The sequence below is a fragment of the Haplochromis burtoni genome, unplaced genomic scaffold (assembly GCF_018398535.1).
Source record: "Haplochromis burtoni strain Fernald_Lab_line unplaced genomic scaffold, NCSU_Asbu1 Contig_1, whole genome shotgun sequence".
Taxonomy (NCBI): domain Eukaryota; kingdom Metazoa; phylum Chordata; class Actinopteri; order Cichliformes; family Cichlidae; genus Haplochromis; species Haplochromis burtoni.
Window position 1 is genome coordinate 585063 of NW_024582362.1, and position 20517 is coordinate 605579.

General features: G+C 39.0%; 2 protein-coding genes across 4 annotated transcripts in view; one reads left to right on the plus strand and one right to left on the minus strand.

The window, feature by feature from the left end:
- Positions 1–1952: 1952 nt before the first annotated feature.
- On the minus strand, positions 1953–5471 carry LOC121813857. The gene is made up of 7 exons (XM_042217926.1): positions 5285–5471; positions 5038–5182; positions 4625–4738; positions 4355–4499; positions 2552–2700; positions 2311–2444; positions 1953–2193 (listed from the first exon to the last, which is right to left on the minus strand). Exons 1-7 carry the CDS (start codon positions 5388–5390, stop codon positions 2045–2047), a joined length of 942 nt encoding a protein of 313 aa, XP_042073860.1. The 5' UTR covers positions 5391–5471; the 3' UTR covers positions 1953–2044.
- Positions 5472–18926: 13455 nt separating this feature from the next.
- dlgap1b (discs, large (Drosophila) homolog-associated protein 1b) overlaps positions 18927–20517 on the plus strand; it is a 96160-nt gene continuing 94569 nt past the window's right edge. For all 3 annotated transcript variants that reach the window (XM_042218085.1, XM_005912366.3, XM_042218140.1), the window contains exon 1: positions 18927–19137. The gene's annotated coding sequence lies outside the window, so the exon portion shown is untranslated. The remainder of the gene's footprint in view (positions 19138–20517) is intronic.

A 20517-nucleotide genomic window follows, 5' to 3' on the forward strand; every position in this document is an offset into this window, starting at 1 on the left:
ATGATCAGGGTCGCAGATGTCCACCCACCACAGAAAGCGGTTTTGCAATTTAATGGCAGTCTGTAAACACCAAAATAACCCTTCACCAAGAGCAGTGAAAAAAATTTACAATTTCAATAGTTTGTTAAATAATCAAGAAAATGTTTCAAGGACGTACTATTTCTGCCTCTCACACAGAATATATGAAAATAAACAAACAATCGGCATTTTGCGTTTCTTTCTTTCTTTCTTTCTTTTTTGTCCCACCAAACAAAAACCATGCTGCAGATGGAGATAAATACGCTCAGCTGCGTGGTCATCGTTGTCCACCCATGGCCACATTCATTGTATCCCCATTGTCTTTTTTCCACCCTGTTGCTTTCATGTGATGTTCAGCTCCATTCAGCTCAGCCACCTCATCAAAGGTCGTGCTGCACTTCCCCGCAGCCAGCGAGCGTGTTTGATATTCTGTTCTTTAAGCTGCGTCAAGAAAGAGGGCACTTAAAAACTTGAGCGTGTGTGTGATTATCTCTGTGCTCTCACATCACAGACACAGTAATACACTCAGATGAAGAAAAATGGATTTGGGTTTAAACACACAACCACACAAAACAGAGAGAGAGCGAGGGAGTGAGCTATGATGCTATTATCTTCTTCCAGGTTATGCTTTGATTTTAAGGTTTAATGTTTCGAGCAAAGGCTAAGATCAAACTTGTCCTAACAAACTAGTACTTGTTAGTATGACCCACACTGTAGTATGATTTGTATTGTATTGGGTAAGTGTGTTTTTTATTTATTCAATTCAGTTTCCTATCTTATGCTGAGAGTTGAGAAAGCTTGAACCAAGGTGCCATCTCCTGGTGCAACACAGTAATCTACCATTTCACGTGAAATAAGTGAATGCTGCCCCCTTTTGGTGACAAATATAAACTGTACAGTTTTGGAAAAAACACAAGAGCAATGTGCTGACTGTAAAATAGAATTTTGTTATAAGTATTAATGACTGAGTTAATAGCCTTTAAAAAAAATCAGATTCAGTTTGAGTCTTTGTATCTGATATTTAATTTAAAAAACTGTAAGTAAGTTAGAGTGCTTGGGTGGATGCTTTTTTTAAAAGAAATTAAATCATCTTTATTGCAACATTATTAGATCCTCAACTCTCCTCTATTCTTGCTGAAAGAGGTTGAATTTCTACAAGAAACTTTAAGCTGCACTTCCTTGACTCTCCTTGACCAGCATGGAGAGTCAAGGCTTTAACAGCTTAAGCTCATGATGGTTATCAGAAGGGAAATGAAACCTAAAGGTGATAGAATCCAGAATGGACCCACATATATATATTTTTAAAAAAGACATAAAGATCACTAAACATTTATCCATGACACATAGCGGACCGTGTTGGCAGTGAGGTCATGGACCCAATAACTTCACCTGAACATTGAACTAAAAAACACCCATAAACTGTGAATATGTAGCACACTTACATATTAACGACGACAACAGGATGAACCTGTGTGGTGCAACGTGCGTTTTCAAGCTTCCTATATAAAAAAATTCCCCTATATTGAATTTTGCCTTTACCGGTTGTTCTAACCACACTGCAGTTATCAAAGTACAGAGACACTTTTAGCCTGCTGTGTTAGACTGGGAGAAAAGTATAGCCATAGACCTGAGGTTAGGAAAGAACATGGATAGTATGAAGATTGTTTAGGTATATTATTTGTTGGTTTTTGGGGGACATGACAGCAACACAGCTGAGTGCATTTCTTTCCATCTCCAGCATGGTTTTTGTTCAGTGGGACAAATAAGGAAATTATATGCAAAATGATTATTACTTGTTTATTTTCATATAGTCTTTGTAATAGGCAAAAATAGTATATCCTTGAAACATTTTATTGATTACTAAGGATCTCGCTCTCTCACACACACAATTTTAAATCTAAAATTGTTTACAATTCAGTTTTTAAAAATATCAAATGACATTTTCCAGGAAAAAAATTGAGCACAAATGTAAACACCAACACAACACTTGAACAAAAACTTACATTGTAACTATTCAAGCTAGTATTCATAGAAAGATTTTTCTTTGTCTCAAGGCTATTTCAACCGGTGACATAGTCGGTTCGCTGTCTTTGTAAAGTGGAACTTTGTGATGCCTCCATGTGACAAGAGCAATACGAATCACAAACATGATACAGGAAGCACTCAGGATCACAGCTGAGAAGAGAAGAGGAGATCAAATATTTTAATATAAATAATTAACAGTGTGCAGAAAAAAGCTTTCTTCTTCTTCAAAAATCAAGAATGCTAATTTCACCTCAGTGCAAACTTTACCTGCAAAGACGTAAATGAAACGTCCCTGAGATTCTGAGTTGTTCAGGGTGCCTGTTAACCACAGGATTACCACAGGGTAGCATGTCACAACATAACGCACGTGCTTATCCAAGTAGAAGTTCTCTAACAGAAACCTGAACGCAAAGGAGGGCAGAAACAAAGGATTGTCCTCTGGTGCCCTCTGCTCATGCCAGAAACACCACTGGTGAAATTACAGAACACAGCGAGGAAGCACACTCACCAGACCAGCAGCTCCATCAGAAGCAGAGTCAGTGCTAGCATTGAACAGTCACATCTCGCTTTTTCTGCCTGATACTGCAAATATATCGTCAGGTTCAGCAAGGCAGAGAGGGTCCCCCATGTTGCACACACTGCCACTCCATTTTGAACCTTGTACAATATAATGAAGTAAGTAAGTATTATATTGCTCACCAAAGCCAATGCATGTTAATGCACAATAGAATTATCCATAGCAGCCTGCGTCTAAATCCAGAAAGTAATGCAATATGACCATTGCTGTATTCCCATATGGAAAAGAAATAGTAAAACCTTCTAAAAAAACTTGCATAAGATGTGGCCTACTTCATATAGTGAATCATATAAGGCTTATATGATTTACTCATGAAAGTGGCCACTTTCTCATTACTTTTATATATTGTTTTAGTAAGTATCCAAAACATACAAGTTTCATTTATATAATTTTTCAAGGGATCTTATATCTGTTTTCACTCTTGTATTCTTTTTATATAAGTTTCACACACGACAGATACAAACTTTATAAGATTTATATATATCTTTTCCATATGGGTTGAACCAGGTGTGTATGGATTTTCTTTTACTTGATGAACACTACTTTATTATCAAATTTGTTGTCAGTCATTTTTTTTTATTGATGGACTCATCATTTCAGAATTACAAGCAAGTTGTGACCTGCTTCAGTGGTTGATCCTGAAGCGCTCGTAAGACTCTAGAAGTTTCTCACATGTGACACTTTTAACATGTTCACAGATAAACACAAGAAAGGAAGCAGATTTATGTTTTGTTTGTTTGTTTTTGGCTGACTTTAATCATCAAATGTCACACCGCTGTCGCCTTTTGCGCAGGCACCACACAGCCAGGACTTATTTATGAGGATTTATGAATATGGTGTTGGCACAGCCAGCAGATTTTATGGATGAGTGACTGTGAATGGAAAGCTACTGATACATTTATAAAACGCGTACAGGTGTTACAGTCTTAAGTGCTGTCTTTACCTTTACTCTGACATAGACTACCTTGGGCTGTTTTTAGCCCTTTATATAAAGAACTTTCTGGAATTTACTACTGCTTTTAAATCCTACTTCCATCCTGGATTATGTTACGAGCTCAGGTGAATACTGAATGGCAGTGAGTACCACCATATAAAAATAGCTTTTTATAGGTATCTTTTTTTTTTAGATAAACAATGACAGGTGACATTTTGCACTGTGTCATTATTCATTTAACAAAATTAGGCCAAAATATAGTAGCAGTGTGTAAAAAGCTAAGTACACCCCATGATTCACAAGCTTGTAAGACCACCTTTAGCTGCAAGTTGAAAAACAAAAGTTCTCTTTGACTTTTTCAGTCTCTATTATGGTTGTAGAGGAATTTTGGCCAACTAAACTTTATAGTGTTGTTTCAGTTAATTGGGGCTTGTAGGTATTTGTGCATAGCTCTCTTCATGTCTCATCACAGCATTTCAAACAGCTTGAGGTTTGGACCTGGGCTGGACTATTGAGAAGTGGCTGCCATGAATTTGAACAGCAAATAACAATTTTTAACCTGCTAACTGAGGCCTGTAATTTTTGAGTTGTAGCTCTTGTTTTTGGGTTTTTCTTTGGCATTTTGGCATCAATACACACCTAAATGCTTTCAGACAAACAAACAACCAAAAGTGATGATCGATTAATATTAATCAAATGCATTTCATTAGCAACACCTGGCTGCCACTTAACCCTCTTAATTCCAGTGGGAGTAGTAAGGCTGCCCTTGGCTTTTCACTGGACTGTATATATAGTTTTACCAGGATTCTGAAGAGCCAGAGGTCTGTGATGTGGTATTTGTTCAACCAGGCTCCATAGATCTTCAGACCATGACAGGAGAAAAATAGGGTAATGTAATCGGTGAGCATCATCAATACTGAGGTTATCAGTGTTGGCAGCAACAATCTATACACACAAACACAGACACACAGACACACAGAAAACAGACATTTAAACTGGCCCAAATGACAGTAAATGATACAGCTGATTATCTTGTTTAGAGAATTGGATAACTGTGCTCGTTCACTTACTCTCTGTCATAAAGAAACAGCCATGTAATGTTCAAACAAAGGCTGATTATAATAGAGACATGAAAGCCATAGGGTAGCACTGCTGGCATGGTGTACATCCAGTCATAAGCATTCCTGTGGGGAGCATGGATAATATTGTTAGATAGGGAGAAAGAGTGCAGAAAGAGTGCCTGTGGGGAAACAATCAGACTCATAATACAGCGTGAGAACAATCTGCAATATCTAAAGAGAAAATGACTGCACGGAGGCAGTCTAAATTGCCTCTGGACCAGGTGGGATGATTTTCCACATGCAATTTCTCATATATGAGATAAAAGAATACAAAAATCGAATCATTTCTGGAGTATGATGCAGTTGCCAAACATTGCAGTCTCATGTGAATTGTATGTGTAAATACAACAAATGGGACATACCTTCTGCAGAGTGCAAGTAAAAAGTATATATACATGGCCAAAACCCAAAAGTATGTGAAATCCCACACAAAAAAAGTCCACTGAGCAGGAGTTATCTGTGTTGTATACTTAAGTGTCACATCCTCTATGCTCTGCTTGAATACAACTGTAGGGAGATAAGCATTGCACTGTTGTAAGCAGTTTGTTATTTTCCCAGTACTATAAGTGAGTTCTTTTTACATGAATGAATTCTTCTGGAAATATTTACCTGATCTGAAACCAAATCCTGAAAGCGAGTTGAACGTGATGGATGCTAAAAAGGTACACAATCCAACCAACATGAGCACCACACGGGCTGGGTTTTGATTTGCCATGCTGTTTTGCTGGAGGGTAAAAGTCCACAAGAGGATAATTGGTCAATTATAAATAATTAACAATGAAATATATATATATATATATATATATATATTCTCAAATATTTTTTTAAGTAGCCAAATCTACACTTGTGTAGTCTTTCCCATTCCTTCAAGAAATGCAGTTAATGTCCTACAGGTCAGAAAATACCACAAAATAACAGCTTGCCTTGGGTTGATATATATTGGGTCATATCTTTTTATGATGCTGCAGTGAGCGGCAGGTTATCTTTACCTATCATAAAGAGATTGCTGTTAAAGCAGTTAAAAGCGGGTTAAAGAGTAGTGAACAGCTTGTGAAAAGAATGTGCTAGCATAATTGAGGAGAGAGAGTAAAAACAAACAGCGTTAACCTACCTACAAGAAAAAAGCTTGTAAGCACGCATCACAAGCAAACTACAAACATTGGGCTCAATAACATGTTTTCTATGATATGGCATTTGATATTATAACATGATTTTCATTATTCAAACATATGTTTATGCAGATTACATTTTTTTTTTTTTTATTTAATAATTTTAAGAAACTAGACTTCCACTGATTATTTTTTATTACAGTGAGAGTTTTTTTTCCACATGTAAGTCACTTTAAAGATAAATCAGTGCAGGTTTTGTGTGTGCAGCTTGCTTCCACACAGTGGCACCATTGCATGATACTGTGGCAGTGTTTGAGTGCATACTGTATAGAAGTGCCAGTAACACTATAGCTCATCAGCTCATTGTATATGTAATTAATCTGTAATTGTACGATTTTAAAGGAAAGTACATTTTTGGGGTTATGATGCTGTTTTCATTCCTACTAGAGAAGTGATCCTAAAATTATGACTTTGGTTGAGGCACGGTGCATGGTAGGGTGTAGATGACCAAACTGAGTTAAAAATAAGCAAGCGATCATGGTGACTGCAGTTTTATTATTGATTAAAAGTGTGGGGCATAAATTCTTTTATACTATCAAAATGGGACAGATAACAGGATGAGAGCTACTGGAAAACTGTAACAGGCTATACAGAGTCTATGTGAAGTCAGTTGAACTGAAACGGACTGATTCTTATATAGTGCTTTTTTACTCTCCTGGAGTACTCAAAGCGCTCTATACAACATACCTCATTCACCCCCACTCATACAAGCACTTCTAAACACAAGTGCAAACTAATCTACATTCACACTCCGATGAACACATCGGAGGGCAACTCCTTTCCCAAGGATATTTGACATGCAGACTGGGGAAGCCAAGGATCGAACCACCAACCTTCCAATCAGTAGCTGATCTGCTCTACCACCTGAGCCACAGCCACCCAATAAAATTCAGTTTAGTTAGGCGACTCTTTTTCACCTTGAATACGACAGTTTTCTACCAACCAAAGCAACACACAAAGTGTATTTGACAATTTTTACAAACTGTCAATTACACTTTATGTGTTGCTTTAGTTGTGTGTTGACAATTGTAAAAATTGTCAAAAACAGTTTGATATATTCCTTAACTTGTGTGTCATTTTGTGACTGGTGATTTGGGTTTACGTTGTTTATTCTGTATTTTAAGCTACTAAGACTTCAGAAAAGAGCAGTCACTTATCCAACTGCAAAAGCATGGTAGGAGCCGATGCCAATTAACACTGAGTGAGTGGTAGTGGGTACACCTTGGACAGATCACCAGTGTCTCACAGGTCTACTGTACCTGAATTACAGGTTAACCTTACATGCATGCCTTTGAACTGTGGGAGGAAACCAGCGTAATAGTAAGACTACAGCTGGCAAAATCATATAAAACATGGGTGTTTGTGTCTTTCTGTGTCATTTTTCCAAGGATATAATTATTCTGCAGCCAAGGATTAAGATCGTGGGCAGCCGGACTGTGACACGGCAGCACAGCTGAGGTTAAAGGGAGCACTCAATCCAGGAAAACTCCCCCACCAGATTCCTCACCCGGCACCAGCTGTTGTCTAGTGGTGTGTTCCACTTAACGCTCTGCAATAATTAACGCTGAGTTCCCCCAGCGGAACTTGGATTGCGGGCTTTTATGGACAAACACGTGGAGTCATAAACACAGGTATGCTATTATACATGGAAGACTCACATTTTCTTGATGCTCATGAATACTAACATGACCATCAAGTCCACAGGCTCTTTGTTAAGACACTAAATATACAACTATACTACTTTTTTATGATGCTGTTATCCCACGGTGGGTCTGGATGATTCTTTCAAGTTGACTGAGTGATTGCTGTGACCCGTACTGCTGGCAGAGGACAAGGTCCAATTTGTCGGCTGCTCATCATCTAATGAATGAAATCATATCCAATTACACGCCCGCCATCTTTGATCACTTACATTATGAGAGATATGTGCATGATGGGTTTTATTAAAGATCACTGTCAGCTCAGTAATACATTATGATTCACTTTATGACTCATGTACGTCTTGGCAACAGTGAATTTTCACCCCCTTCTGAATCACACAGCGATTACATCCAAATACTGCTAAATATTAACATACTGTCAACATTTTTTGGGGGGTGCCAGCATGAAAAGCAATTACCTAGGACAGACAGGGAATCAGATAAAAAGAACAGAACAGTTTGTTGCTGGAATTCGTGATCAATCACAGCAAGAAAAAGAAAAAAAGTGTGTTTGAAAAGATCTTAAAATTACAGCTATGCATGGCAACAGCTTCCCCAGCATCATTTTTGTTCAAACTAGATTGGACAATTGGGACATTTCTACATGAACCGTTTGGTAATTAGGGACCGTGACTAACAAGCTCTGTGTGTTTGGACCGTTTATCTTCTCGCAGCCCAGGCTATGTGACTTTCACGCTGTATTTATGGACGACATTTGTGGATCCCTCTGGAACCAAGGCGTCTAATGTCACTATTACACTGCCATGACCAATAGCGGTGACTGTGCCAACTAGATTACAAATGAGGATGGCAAAGGACAGCAAAGGTGAGAGTGGAGGATATTAGCCTCCAGATTTAATCAAGACTTACTCAGAGTCCCAGAACTGTAATTTAGCCCTTTATTAGAGAAGTGTTAAAACTGTACACACCATTGAATCTTTAGGAAAGAAAAATAAGATGTTTAAGTCTCTAAAGCTCAGGCTTAAACAAAACTATGAGTTACACCCCAGTGGGGTTTGTTAGGAATCTAAAAATTACTCACTCCTTTTGACCAAGCAGTAGACTCCATGTTTTCTCTGATATAGTTTTCACATGTATCATATTCAGTGTGATAACCCTGCTTTTTTTCACTCACATAAGTCATACGAGAACAGAAACTGAAATGAAATCATTTTGTTCTGGTGGAGTCTGTTCAAATAAAATTTTCATTCTTTTAAAACTATGCTAGCTACTGTTGTTTACTGTAAGCCTGCATTATCAGTGAAGATCAAGTTTGGACACAGATAAAACTCAGGTTGCTTACAGAATAGACTTACAACCTTTCTAAATGCCTGCTGGTTGTGTAACTGATTCATTCTCATAAAATTTGAATTGATAAAAAACAAAACATTGTAGCAGGTGCCAGTTTGTGGAAGCTGTCCTGTTGCCCAATCATCTTTAATAAAGATGGACATCCCTGTTCTGCCTAGGCATGTTTTATGTATGTTGCTAGAGCCTGTCTGCATAACTAGTATACCAAAGGCAGAGGAGAAGAGAACTCGTGGGTGTTTGCGGCAAATTTTAATTTACATCTGCATCTACACGCTCGTGATATGAAGGATCATACCTATGTTTTATCATTTCATCATGAGATATTATTATGATCTCTTTTACCAAAGAAGCAAACATGCAAAGGAAAGAGACGCGACTGGCACTGGATTAAACGTTATCCTCTTCCTCTTCACATCAAGCCTCACCTCCTGAACTGAGGTGGGGGCTCCAACACATGAAAACATTAATAAACAGGCTCATTTATATTGTTGCGGGTACTTATTGTCAGCAGATTAGACACACGACCCTCCCGTCTTTGGAAAGCTGACAAGAGCACATTATGGCAGCTACTATTAGGCTTGAGTGCTTTACAAAATTACACTTTTCCTCTGATACAGTTTGATTACCTTCTTACATGACATGAGAGCTTATTTGCTAAGTCCAACAGTGTTACATCTACTTCAAAGAAAGTTTCCCTGGCACCAGCTAACAGCAGGTACCGTCAGAAAAGCTCATCAGATCCTCAACACCTCACCTTAATACTGCTGTCTTTAGACGGGAGGGAGCTACATTGACTTATAAACTCATATTACTCCTTTAACAAAGTTTTACAGCCTCTTCCAAAGTTAGCATACATGGACACATATTGACAGCTAAGGTAAACAGCAGACTGACAACCCACACTTACCACAGATTCATAAACCAGAGTTGTTTGTCCTAAAGGCCACTTAGCTATGATGTGTAAAAAAATAAATAAATAAATAACACACACAACTCAGTACTGCAGAGATCTAGTGGTGAGATTTACACACTGTAGGTTTATTTATTATTATTTAGTATATTTATTCACACTGTCATGGTCCCTGTGTCAGCCCGGCTAGGCTACACGTGTTTTTGTTTTGTTTTCATTTCCCCTCCTTCCTGCTCCTGCAGCACAGTGTTGCCAATTCCTCAGTAAGGAAAATCGCTATTGGTTGTCCTAAAACCTACGCTGTTGGAGAGAGAAATAACATCGTGGAAGAGACATAAAGTGAGTAAAAAACGTCCTAAATGCAGTTAGAATTTATTTAGAACTACAAATTAAATTTCTTTTAGCAATTATTGTTTTTTAATGTCACAATTCCAACCCTGCTCCTTTATCCAGGCCTGGACCAGCAAAAGTGACCCGAAATTGGCACTCTGGTGGAGTTACTTTGTGTGTGATAGTGTGTGTTTATAAGTAGTTTTAAACCTTGTGATCCACAAAACAGCATAACAGTAAAAGAAGAACTGACTGCGTTACAGTCAGTGCGGGAGCAGCGGCTTCGCTCATGCGCGATTCATTTGCCGTTTTAATGCACAGGTGTGAACGTCTCCTGCCCTGATAGCAGCTGGGGGAGGACTATCCTCCGCCTGTGAGCGCTTTGGCACGGGTGAGGTGCTCAAGGCAGCACCGCTGCTTGTTGAGAGTAAGAGCGATACGCGTTTTCACGTTAAAAAAGTCGTCATAAATAAGTCTCCAATAATACCAGAGAAAGTCGCCAGATTTGTCGCTAGTCGCTTTTTAGAAAAAAAGTCGCTAAGGGGGTCTGAAAACTCGCTAAATATAGCGACAAAGTCACTAAGTTGGAAACACTGCTGCAGCACTCGGCCGGGGCGGAGCTCTCTTTGGGCTCCTGCCCTTGGCATGAACACCTGCCACTAATCAATCACCTGTAGCTTAGCACCGTTCCCGGACCCTACTAAAGGAGCTCAGAGCCTCTCGTCACTGGAACATTGAATCACCACGTTAGTGAGAATCCCAGTTTATAGATTGGTGAATTGTGTCACGCATCGTTAGTGATTGCTGTCCTTCCTGTCTCCAGATCCCCGGACCCTTCCTGTTTCCCCACAATCTGGGGAATTGAGCGTGAGTGAGCTGAGAGCGGAGTGTAAGGAGCGGCTGAGACCCCGCGTGTTTGGAGCATCCGTCCCTTTCCTCTTCTACCCGTGGACCCGTGGAAGCCCTTCCCCAATCCCTCACTTTTGTAAATAGCACCTGGTGTGTAATAAAGCTAAAAGTCTGAACGCAACCCGCTGCCTGCGCTTGAGTCCAACCCGCTAGCCCCGACACACACAGGTTTTCCTTTATCAGACTTTATCAGACTTTTGACAATATGACTAAATCTGTGCAAAACAATCAAAACTGATATAAGTTTAAGCTTTGTGGTCAGTGCTAATTTGCACATATTAGTAGCCTATGCCAAATCACTGAATAGAGATGACGTTGGCATGCTAATATAAGTATTTAACTTGTTTCATTGTAAACTATTGTCTTAAGTTATCTTCATCTTTAAATCTATTCAGAAAAAACGAGAATGTCACAACCAACAGCTTGTGTAACCAAGATGAAGGATGACAAGCAGACATTTCTTTGTCTTTAAAGACGACAGGCTAAAAACAAATCCTAATTTGTTTGACTGAATTCTTTACCACCATCACCCAATCACCCAATTAAGGACCATCTCTCACTGTCAGACCTCTGTATGGGTGCTGTCATATTCATGACTGCCCACATATTGAAGTTGACTTAAAGATTTCGTTGCTGTCATGTAAATCTATTCCTTGCTCTCACATGAAGCATAAACAGTTTTCCTCAAATTACCCATCCTGTCCAAGAAATAATGCATAATTGAACTGAAAGAAAAGCTAATGGAAGGTAAAGTGAACATTTAATATGCAGAAGATTAATTGGTGCCCTCCCAAAGGGGACAAATCTATGAAAAGCAGTCACTGCAGAGAGATCCATATCAAGAGGAATAAGATGTGTGCTTTGGTATGGCTTGGCTCCTCTGGTCTGTGTCATGATTAATTATACTTCTGTAGAGGTTGTATCTCATTAAGTTACTGATAGTGTAACTGTGGTTACTCTAGAGTAATGATCCTGCACCGATACCCCAGCGTCAAAGCTTTCCTTTTTGCAAACTAACATTTAACAGCGCATGTCTTCCTGCAGCAGCATGTCTCTCATTCACCAGCTTTCTTTCTATCCATCATCCATGATTTACTTTCATATCCACCCACCCCCGCTCTTTCATCTCTGAATCCAATACTGTCGGAGCTATAAACTCCCAGCAGCAGAATACACGGTGGTTTAGTGGCATTGTTGGAGGGTTTCAAATGTGAAACTGCTTGATTCCAGGGAAGGTTTGCATGGATTTGTTTCTCACAAAGACATTATTCCCTGAAACTAGAAAAACTCCATTCTTGGTGCTTTACATTGTATTACCCATTTGCATTATTCTGTGCTGAAATGTTGTAATTACCATGCCATGTCTAATTCTGCTGCAGTTGGTTATCCATGTATTTCCCAGTATCCTGCAGAAGTAGAACTGTACTTGTTGCATCTGGGTAATTTGGAGAGTACAGCAGTAGCAATAACAAATCATTTTTCCATTAAGTAAAGTTAGTGCCATTTAAAATTTGTAGCTGCAAGAAATCTACATCTGTAAGCCACAGCTTTCAGTCGCTGAATTTGTGCCCTTTTGTTGAAATTAAGTGACGCGCTGACAGGTACAACATCATGACAGAATTTTTTAACAAAATTATTTCAATATAAACTCAAAAAATATAGTAAATGCACACTGCATTTCTGCTCCTATAGTTTAATAACTTAACTTACATGAGAATATTTAGGTTTTGTTTTTGTTTTTTGGACTGGTTTGGGCAATAGAGAGAACTCCTGATAGATATGACACAAACTGACCCTTTTTCAAGGTCGTAGTCTTTAGTCAATATGAGAGAAGGTCTTCTGACATCTGTCATTTCAGTTTGGCCCAGAATCATAGGAAAAGGAAGAAGAGAGAAGGAAAGGGCACAGAGCATGAAAAGGAAACAGAAAGCAGTGCAGTGAAGCAGGGATAATGTAGTCCCTGTTTGGTTCTGTCAGCACCTTCTTACCTGTCAGTGAACAGTTCAGGCAGGAATTGCTCCAGTCTGTCTCAACCAGAAGGACATGGTAGCTACACGGTGACAGAAGGTAACAACACAATGCTATGGTACCAATAGTACGAGCTTATGCCCAAGAGTAGGACTTTCTTTCAAATGAAAGAAAAGATCTTGTGTAATGAAAGCCCACTGGAATGTATGAAATATGTAGTGTCAAGACTGCTCTGTGGTTATTAGAGAGACTATCCCATGGCTTCCCTATGACTGAAGGGTCAGCGCTTCAGTTTGTGCACCATGCTGTGTATTCATCTGGACAGTTGTCTTCTGTCCTGTCAAGATGTTTCTCAGCGAGCTTGCTTGAGTTAGACACTCACAGCTCAACAATGAAAATGTAAAATGTAGTCCAGCAAGGGTAAGTACAGTTTAAAAGGAAGGGGCAACTTGCTACTCTGGGTCCTCACATAATTAACATGCTTTTATGTGTCTGTGTTTTCCTGTTTTATGCAATGTAATATCTGGTTTGTGCTGATTTTCACACCACTTTCCAGTTTAATTTCGGGACATATCTGTGGTTTCCCCTTCTCATATCATAGGTTAAGTTATCAATTCTTTAGACTGAGAATTTGCAGAGAATTTAAGAAACTCAAATGATCACAAACAAGGCATACTGAGAAACTGACTCAGTAGTAAGCTCCACTTCCTCACAGTAAAAGAGTCCACATGGGGCCAGGGTTTTACTGTGTTTACATGATCTCCTAGTCAGTCCTCATGCAGGGGTATGCTACTCCAAGCTTTCAGGATGGGTTAAAAATGGAGATCAATAACAGATATTTTTATTCTCATCTTATCTCTTCCTTTTTGCTCTGGTGTAGGGAGGACTTTAGTCTTTTTCCTTTACCCATGAATCTTGTTCTTTCCTACTCATCCCCTGTGCTGACAGATGACCGCTGTTACACTCTTACTCGTACTGTTCAATATTTAATACTTCCCCATGAATTTCTTTTGTAAAGTTTAGCTAAGTGTGAAAAGCAAAAGTCCCGTAGAGGGGAATGAGAGGCTAAGCATGAATGGCAGAGGGCAGCCGCGTGAATGTGAGAAGTAAAAAAGTGTAAATGTCGCCTATTCTGTTCTGAAAGATGAGGAGTTTGATTCTTTTTTAAAGTTTAGAGTGTTGAAAGTAAGGCCAGAGGTACAAAAAAGACTTTTACCAACTTGGTTTTAGTGGTATGTGTTAACTCTTTTATGATAATCCTTAATACATGAACTCAATCAATACAACCTAAATGGATCAATGTGATACAATTCCAAGATCCGATTTGTTCATCCTGATCTGAAATAATGTTTATCTAATGATTTAATATCTACACACACAAATCACTCACAGCATTGTGATTTTATAATATCAGCATTTCCAGGGGCTTGTAATTTTTTAGTTTTTGAAAAACTCATTTTGTATTCCACCCCTACATCTGAATTATTTAGCTCCAGTGCCATTTCTATTCTTAGTATTTTTACTAGTGTTTAGATGGCTGCAGACGAAGACTTAGCATGAAGTAAACACGATAAGCAGCATATTGTGTATGTTCATAAAGATCATAAACAAATTCTTCTGGTTTGTGCATCACCTCAGTTCTTTCTTGTGAATATGAATGTTTAGTTATGTGCATGAGGACTTGTAATGAGTTATCATTTCCTTGGGCTAAAAGATGTGCAACATTAACTGTGAAATTAGAAAATGCAACATGTTCGTTCTATCTTTAACTTCAGACCTTCACACACAGCATCTGCCATTGTAGTACATTGTATGTGTGCACACTTAGGTTTAAAACTACTGAAAGGTTTAAATTAGATAGTAATGTTTACCCGTTATTTTCCAGCCTGGAATAAATTTTCTCCAAGACAAAGAGGCTTGGATTAAATCAAGCTGGAAAGCAACAGTCTTGAAGGGAACATCAAAGGTTTTCACATGTCCCTCGGGTCTCTTCCACGAGCACCGATCAAAAATGCTGGGTGGGAATGTGCTTACAGACTCCTATCCAGTGAAACTGATTTCATCCAGCCACGCCTCGTAGCCGAGAACTGCTAATCTCTCAAGTCTGAAATCGTTCTGAGAGAAGCAGCAGAAGAAGGACGAGTGGCAGTAGAGAAAAGGATTGGAAGGTAGAACTGAAATTGGCTGACATCTGGTGCATACTACTGCTGCAATCAATAAGCTGTCAAAGATGCAAATACATATTTGTTTTGTTAATTTTATTCAATTTCAGTTGCTATGCAGTCTAGATTCCTTTTACTTTTATTCACCCAACAAATTTATCTCTGCAAGAAAATTACTCTTTTAAAAGTTCAGCTAGTTGATGCTTTGGTCTCATTTTTAAACAGACTCATTAGGATTGACACTGTTATGCTGTCATTGCTGTGGCAGCATCAGCAGAATTTTTAATGAATGATTAATAATTTACATGAATATGGCTTGTGCTTCATCTCCAAGCATCATAAATATGATTAATCAAATAAACTGAAATGTAATCATGAGCCACCAGATTATTCTGTTGACAGGGTCAATACTTAAATTCACATTAAAATACTGAACATTACTAATATTGAATTACAGAAAGGCAAATGAAAAGAAAGCAAGACATGTATTCTTAATTCTTATAATAGCATCTTGGAGTTCTTTGAGAGCTGAAGAGTCTGTGATTCCTGACAGACTATCAATATGTCATTTGAGGGTAATTGTGATGACAGAATCTAACAGTTACTTTTCACTTTCTGTCATTTTTTATATGTTTGCAAACCTCCTTTGGACTGAATTATTGATAAATAGCTGGCTGTTGCATGCTGAGTCTGAGAGAAGGGTAAAACATGGTCCGGATTCTTTCATAGACCGGCTACACAAATGCATACACCAAGAGTAGCTGTTCAGTACAAATTCGTTGAAAAATGTCTTCAAACACTGCTCTCTTTTTTAAAAATACAATATTAAATATTTTCCGTTTTGCTAATTTGGTTAAGTAAGCGTCATGGATTTTGTTTTTCTTGGCAAATTTTGAAGGAACCAAGTCTCATAACACACTTTAATATGTGGGCCTAGGTAAGTGTCATTGGTCTTCTGCTCATCCGAGATACTGTGATGCAAATCGGACAACACATTCATCCTCAGGGACTAAAAGCATCAGCACAAGTTCCCTTGGAGACATCACATACAAACTCACGCACACACACAATCCAAGTACAATGCATACACACACGCTCCTGCGTTTAGATCTCTGCCCTTGTTGTTCTTGAAGGACAGCTCTGAGAGATTTACTGCTGTCAGCTTCGAGGGAGAATTTAGTTTTCCCTTCAGAAAGAAAAGTCTGTCATCGCACTGGGATCAGGCAGGCTTGAATCATTACACCCATAATGAACATCAAATGGAATGAAATGAGGAACAAAAACTGGCTAGTGTGATTTGTACAAATTTCACCTCAGTTCATTTTTAATGCTTCACCAGCAACGCAAATAATCAATCTTATTTGCATACAGAGCAAGTGTAACAACTCATTATAGCTCTATTTATTTATTTTCTCCTCCCTCCCTCTCAGGCTCCGGGTTGTGAGTTGGGTCACAGAAATATTGATTTCACCCACACTTTCCGGGAACGCCTTTATTGACTGACTGCCACCAATAAATTGTTGATCGCTTGTTGATGAAAAGCCTTTGGGCTACAGTAAATCCTCCTAATAATGTGTCAATGCAGCTATTTTCTTGTGCGCTGTCAAAACCAAAGCACAGCCATGTATCACATTCTACATGCATAAGTGATTTGGTTAAACCCCGATCTTTCACAATCCAACACCAGTCTATGGTGCTGCTGCTGTTGTTACCAGGGTTTTGCCATTGAAGTATGCAACCTTGTTATCAGATTCAGGCTGCCTGGCAGGCATAAAACACTGGCTGGCATGCTATGTTGGTTCTTGTTGTTGTTTTAACTAGCAAAGTAGCCTCCAGTCATTCAGCAGTGTCACTGGCAGTGAGAGCGTAATGGGAGAAGTATGCATTATGTTACACAGTTATGAATTTTTTTGTGTATGTGTGTGATTAATTATTACGGGGTTTTTTTTTCTAGACAGATCTATCCAAGAGGACAACAGACATCGCAACAAATTTGACATAACAGCTCTATAAATAAGTCTGTATTAACAATAATGCAGAAAACAGAGTAGATGCAGTAATAAAGACTCATGAGAATGTTTGCAAAACAGTAATATTCTTTAATATGTATAAATTTAGCACAAAATGTAAGGCAATTTGTGTTTGGTTCAATACTTCATTCTTGTAACAATGCTCCTTGCAAATTAATCTTATATCATTGGAAAGCCTGTTTATGTCCCCTTTGAATGATGCCACAATTGTAAGAAAAATGCATTTGTGGGTTGAGCAGCATAGCTAAGTAAATGGACTGGGCCCCTGAAAAACAGATTTTCTCTGCCAAATGCATTTTCCTTACAAATGAGATGACATCCACAGTGGTGCATGACCTGTACGACACCTGCTGCGACCAGGCCATATTTCACCCACGCTTAAAATTTGTATTATTTTATTTATCACGTAAGATATATTATATATTATCACGTTGATATAAGTTGGCTTAAGAACTGAGGCTAAAATGCAGTTCTTGATTCCTTTGGTAAGATGGGAATTGAAAACTTTAGCTCAGGGGTGTCAAACTCAAATACACAGTGGGCCAAAATTCAAAACTGGAACAAAGTCGCGGGCTAAGATTAATATTTATTGAAAAAAAAATCTTCCTCCAGATATAAGAATGAATCTTTTCTTATGGACTCAAATAAGTTTTGCTGGAAAACTGAATATGGAACAAGCAAAGCTTAATACTAAACAATATATATATTAGCTGTATAATACCAGTAGGCCAGCTCTAATAGTAATTTGGTATGGCTTCGCGGGCCAAATGTAATTAGGCTGTGGGCCAAATTTGGCCCGCGGGCCAGAGTTTGACACCTATGCTTTAGCTTAAAGAGCTGTGTTAAATCATTTATCCCTAATATTTTAGAGAACTTCCCTCTCAGATTACTGGCTTAACTGTGGTTTCTATAGGATATTTAAAAGTAGAATGGGAGGCAGAGCCTTCAGCTTCCAGCTCCCTCTTCTGTAGAACCAGCTCCCAGTTTGGACACCCTCTCTACTTTAAAAATTGGTCTTAAAACTTTCCTTTTTGATAAAGCATGCATTTATGGCTTGATCAGGTGACCCTGAATCCCCCCTTAATTATGCTGCAATAGGTCTAGGCTGCTTGGGGCTTCCCATGATGCGCTGTGTCTTCTCTCACCTTTAAACACCTCTCTGCATTTAGTCATTAGCTACTATTAGGCTAATATTAGCTCTCTTTCAGTGTGTCTTTTGTGCTGTCTTCCTCCCCTCACCCCCAGTGGAAAAATGGCTGCCCCTCTCTTAGCCTGCTGGAGGTTTCTTCCTGTCAAAAGGGAGTTTTTCCTTCCCAATAGCGCCAAGTGTTTGTTCGTAGGGTGCTTGTCTGGGTGTTTGGGTTTCCTGGTATTACTGTAGGGTCTTTGCCTTACGATATTAAATGCTTTGAAGCCGCTATTGTTGTTATTAGACATACCTGTCAATAACTCCGTGTACAGCCTCAGTATTCCTGTTGTTCAGGTAAATGTTGAGTTATAGCAATATTAGCTTCTAGCTGTTAGTAATTAACCTTTAACCTAGCTTGTAAATTAGGTAATTAAATGCAGCTGTGAGTATATTTATAGTTTCCCGCCTTTTGCTTATAACAACCTAAGCTTAAGTGTTAATTCACATGACATCATAAGAATTTTACAGCTGGTCTCGAGTATGTTTCGTGAGTCAAAACCGGACGACTCTACCGCGGAGGAATCCAGGCAGCAGACTCCATGTCGGACTTTCCCTTTCTCCGTTCGTGTGAAGCGCTGTTTCATACGTTCAGTGATGCCTCTGCAGCTCACAGACGGAGCGATACAGGAAGATACTACAGTCAGTGGGACCTTATCACCCAAGTGACGTCGTATATGATCAATCCCGACTTGTAATAATCTCAAAGCAAAGAAGCAATTTCAGCCGAATCCCCAGGACTACTCTGGAGGCAACTGTGGGACGGTCAGTCTACTGTGTTGACAAGGTAGGGCAACTGCGCAAATTGTTTTTCCTCCGTTTCATTCATTCTGCAGTGAGTATTTGTTTGCACCTGTCGTGACTTAAAAACAATCCTCTCTTTGATCAAGTAGTGTTTCGACATCTACTTTTATTAAAACATGCAAACCTGGGATGCAATACTGTTTTTTTTTTTCTCATGTTGTCAAATTATTTTCTTCACGATTTACTGTTTAGATTTTTTTTTTTTTTTACAAGTTTCTTTAAAACACGGGGCACCTAAAAAGGAAAAAAACAAAAACACAAAATGCCTCATATTTGGGCAAAGTTGTTGGTCTGGACGTTCCCCTTTAGCACGTTGACAGCTGTCCCTACCACTTGCCGCAAGTGATAATGAGGCAAAAATATCCAATCACCCTTTCCGTGCGCCTTGACGGAACAACCGCGTCTGCAATTGCGTATTTGGGATTTTAATATGACGACAAACTGCAGAATTTCTCTTTTACAAGAACACAGTAAACAGTGATTCTTCTAATGAATGCTTGGGGAGGGGGAGAATCAGAACATGATACTGCCACTTGTTAGACGAGGATGCAGCAGTGACCATGAGAACATGTGCCATGGCTCTCCACGTCCAGAGGTTTGGGGGTAGCATTCTGGTCACTTCTTAATATCCAGCGCTGAAGCCTTGCAGATGGTGCGAGCTCTACTGGATATTAGGGGTTAAATTCCTTATTTCTATATCCACGTCAAGCTGCTCTGTGGGTTTATTCAGACTATTCTTTGGTCACCCAGTCTCCTTGGAAATTGGCTTTGATGTTGAATGTATTCTGCACTTCTTCCAGCCTGAATGTGTGATTCCAGTCATTAAAACACTGCCTCGAGTAGTAGCCTGTGTAATTCAGCCCATATAAATGAACAACGCTACATCTGTAAATTACTCTCTGGACTAACTCCAGATGTGATGTGAATGGATCACTTGTCTGATGTAAAAATGCACAAGGAGTTTGTCTGCGAAAATAACGCTGCATTAATGGCTCATTATGGATGGGAATGATACACTCAGTAATTATTGCGTGTGTGGAGGGGCACTGATTTTTTATACATATACATACATATATATGCATGCTACAAGGTAGAGAGAACAGAATTCAAGAATGACAGGAAGGGATCAGGGCTAAGAGGTTAACGAACTATGAAGAAGCCATTAATAGACTCCCAAAATGAACTAAGCACTTAACACACACAGAAATGGGACTATTGACTGAAAGCTGCAGCTCATGCAGATCTGCACATTTTGAGGTCATGTGCTACAGAACAAGAAGCATATGTAATGATTTTTTTCCCACTCTCCCCGCGTTATCTTCCTCTTTATATTCCTACAGAAATTGAAAGGCATTGCACGCAG

What these genes read in the sequence shown, in the direction of transcription:
- LOC121813857 (XM_042217926.1), bottom strand. Translation starts at nt 5,390, where the DNA reads ATGGCAAATCAAAACCCAGCCCGTGTGGTGCTCATGTTGGTTGGATTG. An exon ending in CTGTTTCTTTATGACAGAGA is followed by an intron (nt 4,500 to 4,624) that starts GTAAGTGAACGA and finishes TTGTGTGTATAG; the next exon opens with ATTGTTGCTGCCAACACTGA. An exon ending in CTGATGGAGCTGCTGGTCTG is followed by an intron (nt 2,445 to 2,551) that starts GTGAGTGTGCTT and finishes CTTTGCGTTCAG; the next exon opens with GTTTCTGTTAGAGAACTTCT.